Genomic DNA, 3883 nt, shown 5'->3' with positions numbered 1-3883 from the left:
AGGGCAAAAGAATAATTAACCCTATTTTTTGGTGGGGGGATCTCATATAACTTAAATGTAGCAAAACTGCAACAAAATTTAAACATGCAACACAATTGATTAGGACCACCAAATCCTCAGTTGCTTGATTTTTTTTTGTTTTGAAGATTTTGGCACAGTGTGTCCTTCATTTTCAACCTTCCAATGCGCATTGTTCCTCTTATTCTTCATGATGTGATTTCCTCCCGCTACAACCCAACGCCCACGCCCCATCCTTTGAAATAAGAAAACCTCAGTCAAATTGTATGCAGACAGAACCTTTCTGTTGTTGTAATATTATTAAACAGCGTTGTCCTCCAATGTTACCATACATCTAGACATCTTTGACCTTGAATACCAGTACATTTTAAACATTTATCCCTGAGATGTGGGGGGGACTTTCTCTAGACATGGGTATGAGTCAATGTTCTTCAAGTACCAAAACGATGACCCACAGTGGTGTGCTGCTAGTTCTAGCTACACTATCTGCCAACCTACCTACTATCTTAAGACCATATGACATGCATTGCCAAGAGGATAACATGGCATCCTAACAAACTACACATGACTTTTCTTGTACCACCCTATATATATCATCCCCATCACCCTCTCCCTACCCTCCCATACGCATCCTGTTCCCTTAGCAAAAAAAGAGAATCTATCTCACCAAGCTAGAAAGAGAGAAGCAAAGAGATGAGGAACCAGCGCCTAGCTCCTACCACTTGCTCCTCTTCAAAGACCAACAACAACAAGCAAGAGGAGCCACACCTCTCGGGGGCTTACATTAGGAGCCTTGTGAAGCACCTCAGCTCGTCATCTACAACGAGATCCAAAGACCACCATCGCATCACCATGGGCACCAAGCCGCAGCAAGAAGAGCAACAAGCGCCCCAAACCACACCACCATCTCTACAGCAGCAGCAGCAGCCACACAAGAAGCAAGTGAGGAGGAGGCTGCACACAAGCAGGCCATACCAGGAGAGGCTACTCAACATGGCGGAGGCCAGGCGAGAGATCGTCACGGCTCTCAAGATCCACAGAGCCTCCATGAGAGAAGCCAAGGAGCAGCAGCAACATCAACAACTTGTGCAAGAATTTCAGCATCAGCAAGAGGTCCAGGTAGTGCAAGATCATAGGCTAGCTTGTAGTGCACCCAGCATGAGCTCATATGGTTCCTTCTCAGATTACCCATTTGCACACTCCACAGCAACAAACAGTAGTTGCTCATATTACTCATCCCCACTCCTCTCTTACCACACACCACCAGCTGCACCCATGGTTCCCATGGTTGATGCTCTAGATCACTTGCTGCCGCTGCCTACGCAGCCACTTGGGCTTAACCTGAGCTTCCAAGGCTTCGGCGGGGACGTTTCTGGCGAAGATGCCAAGAACAACACTGCTTCTAGCTTCTTTGATCCTCCTCCGTTGCTCCAACAACCCTCGCCTGCCTCCTCCTACTCGGTCTACTCCTCTCCGCCAGCGACGACGATGGCGAGCCAGGACGTGGCATCCGCCACCGTCGAGAACACTTCGCCGTCGCTACACCGGGTGCTGGATGAGGAGGAGATGGCGGCGATCTACTCGGTTGGGGAGCAACACGACATCGAGTGGAGCGACACGCTGAACCTGGCCACGTCGGCGTGGTGGAGCACGCTCCTCGACGACGGCGCTGCGGCGGCTCACCAGACAGACTCAGTGGACGTCCCGGGGATGCATCTGGGTGATGTGTACTACGGCGAAGACGTCTCCTTCCCATGGTAAGCTAGCTAGACTGATGCAAAGTTGGTTGTTGTACCCAAATTAAGGTGCAAAAAATTGTTTAATAATCAGGGATGTTGATTTTTGGTTTTGGTTTTTGCAGTATGGAGATAGGAGAGATGAGAGGATGGGACGAGGAGTGGCTCTCATGACATGTCATCCACTCTAGTCGAACAACTAGGTCTCCAAAGACTGCTGCATGCATGCATCTGTGCTGAACAGCTGGAGTGTGATGAATGGAAGAATTGCCCACTCTAGCCAGTACAAATAGAGACTAGGGTTGATGAAATCTAATGACCATGTACTACTACTTTACTGCGTCCAAGTTATAGCGTGTTTTTTCAGTCTAAAAAATAAAACACGTATTGGTCGTAGCCTGGGACATGCATGGCATGCTATGCTTAAGCAGAGAAGTGTGAGCTGCAGCATGCATGGAGCCATGCAACACCTTTATTGGGCAGTATGAGGAGAGTGTGGTCAGGTTGATTGTTTTAACTTTCAGTCTGAGAAATATTTCAGCCACAGCCGCATTTCAGTTTGTCTTTGGGCCGAAGGACCGAAACATTCATTTGAGTTTGATGAAATATTTGATTTTTTAAACATGTTTAAGTTCTTGTGTCTACACGGAAATTGCTAAGATATTTTGACCGAAAGTTAAATATCTCGGTGTCGAAGAAGCATCTTCTCGCAATTGGACGTCCCTGGTCTATCTGTACCGTCAATTTCTTTGAGATCCATCAAAAAGTGAAATTAGTCAAAGAGACATCATTTAGCCCCGTTTGGCAGACAACAATAGAAAGCTGCCTTAGAACATCATGACCACTCTTACCCCCCTCCCCCCTTGTCAACTCCGAAATTTGTCTGCCTTATTGCAATTTCGAGTCGGCAAAGAGTCCCCCCCCCCCACCCCATATTTTTGCATGTCGTGCCATGATTTTGTATCACCCCGCCAGGTCCAACCCTCTGACCAGCCAAAACTCCACATAGTCGGATACAAGCGAATGTCCCCCACCGTGGTCGTTTTAGAAGGTCGTTGTAAATATTTTAATAAAGGACCATTCAGATTTGCATACAAAATTTCACACGTCTGAGATCGAGATCCTTTCACATGGATATGTCAAGGATCTTGGGCATGAAGTATAAGAAGGTTCTTCATGAGCATTTGGTAGAAGGGTGTAAATATGTTTCAATAACAAGTTCAAAATAAGCTTAAATGATTAAAAAATGATACAAAAAAAGGTAAAGATGAAGGTATTTGTGCCCCTTGTAGAATCTAACATCTGAGTTATTGGAGAGGCTTAGCTAACATCACAAGCAATTAAATATATTATTTTCTCTGTATGTGGTACCCACTATCTACCTAGGTAAGATACGTATAGACAATTTGTAGAGATTTTGCAAGGCTTGGAATCAAAATATTGCAATTGACTGGTTTCATAAAGTGTTTATCCCCAAAGTCATTCATAGTGAATCGCTCCAGTAACCTTAGAGCAACTCCAACGCGCCGACCCAAATGGATGTGCACTTTGTCCGTTTTTTGTCTGTTTGGGTCGGCCGCCCGCTGTGAGATCCGGCCATGCCGAAGAAAGAGTGCCAAATCCATATATCTTGTGAAGCCACGGGCTCGAGTATGACGGTGCAAGCTTTGACATGCCCCCTACATTGCCCCTGCCAAGCAGAAGGGCAGTTCGTCCACTCCTAGCGCATACAGTCTATGCTACCAAGCATCCCCAAGAAGTCCCTGCTGGCATTCATCGCCAACAAGCGGGCTGTATCTGCAGCATTTGGCTCTCTCAAGTACTCAGGGTCAAACACTGCAATCATAGCCTTGCAGAACCTATACATGGAGTCTAGGCACGTGGACTCGTTCATATGGACATACTCGTCCACTAGTAGAAAAAGGGGCTTTTAACCCGGTTGGTAAGGGCCTTTTGTCCCGGTTTTCGAACCGGGACTAAAGGATCGTTACTAAAGCCCTAACCCTTTAGTCCCGGTTCTTACATGAATCGGGACAGAAGGTCCTCCACGTGGCCGCTGCTGCCAGCCCAGGCAGGGGGGCCTTTGGTCCCGGTTGGTGACACCAACCGGGACCAATAGGCAGGGCCTT

At 47.1% G+C, this 3883-nt stretch overlaps 1 protein-coding gene across 1 annotated transcript; it reads left to right on the top strand.

Moving 5' to 3' along the window:
- The first annotated feature begins 670 nt into the window (after positions 1 to 670).
- LOC123126097 (dual specificity protein kinase splA-like) lies at positions 671 to 2317 on the top strand. The gene is made up of 2 exons (XM_044546498.1): positions 671 to 1775; positions 1880 to 2317. Exons 1-2 carry the CDS (start codon positions 712 to 714, stop codon positions 1926 to 1928), a joined length of 1113 nt encoding a protein of 370 aa, XP_044402433.1. The 5' UTR covers positions 671 to 711; the 3' UTR covers positions 1929 to 2317.
- Positions 2318 to 3883: the final 1566 nt, after the last annotated feature.

Source organism: Triticum aestivum, chromosome 5D, assembly GCF_018294505.1.
Source record: "Triticum aestivum cultivar Chinese Spring chromosome 5D, IWGSC CS RefSeq v2.1, whole genome shotgun sequence".
Classification (NCBI taxonomy): Eukaryota; Viridiplantae; Streptophyta; class Magnoliopsida; order Poales; family Poaceae; genus Triticum; species Triticum aestivum.
Note: the sequence above shows the minus strand (reverse complement) of the source record. Positions and strands in the feature narration are given on the sequence as shown.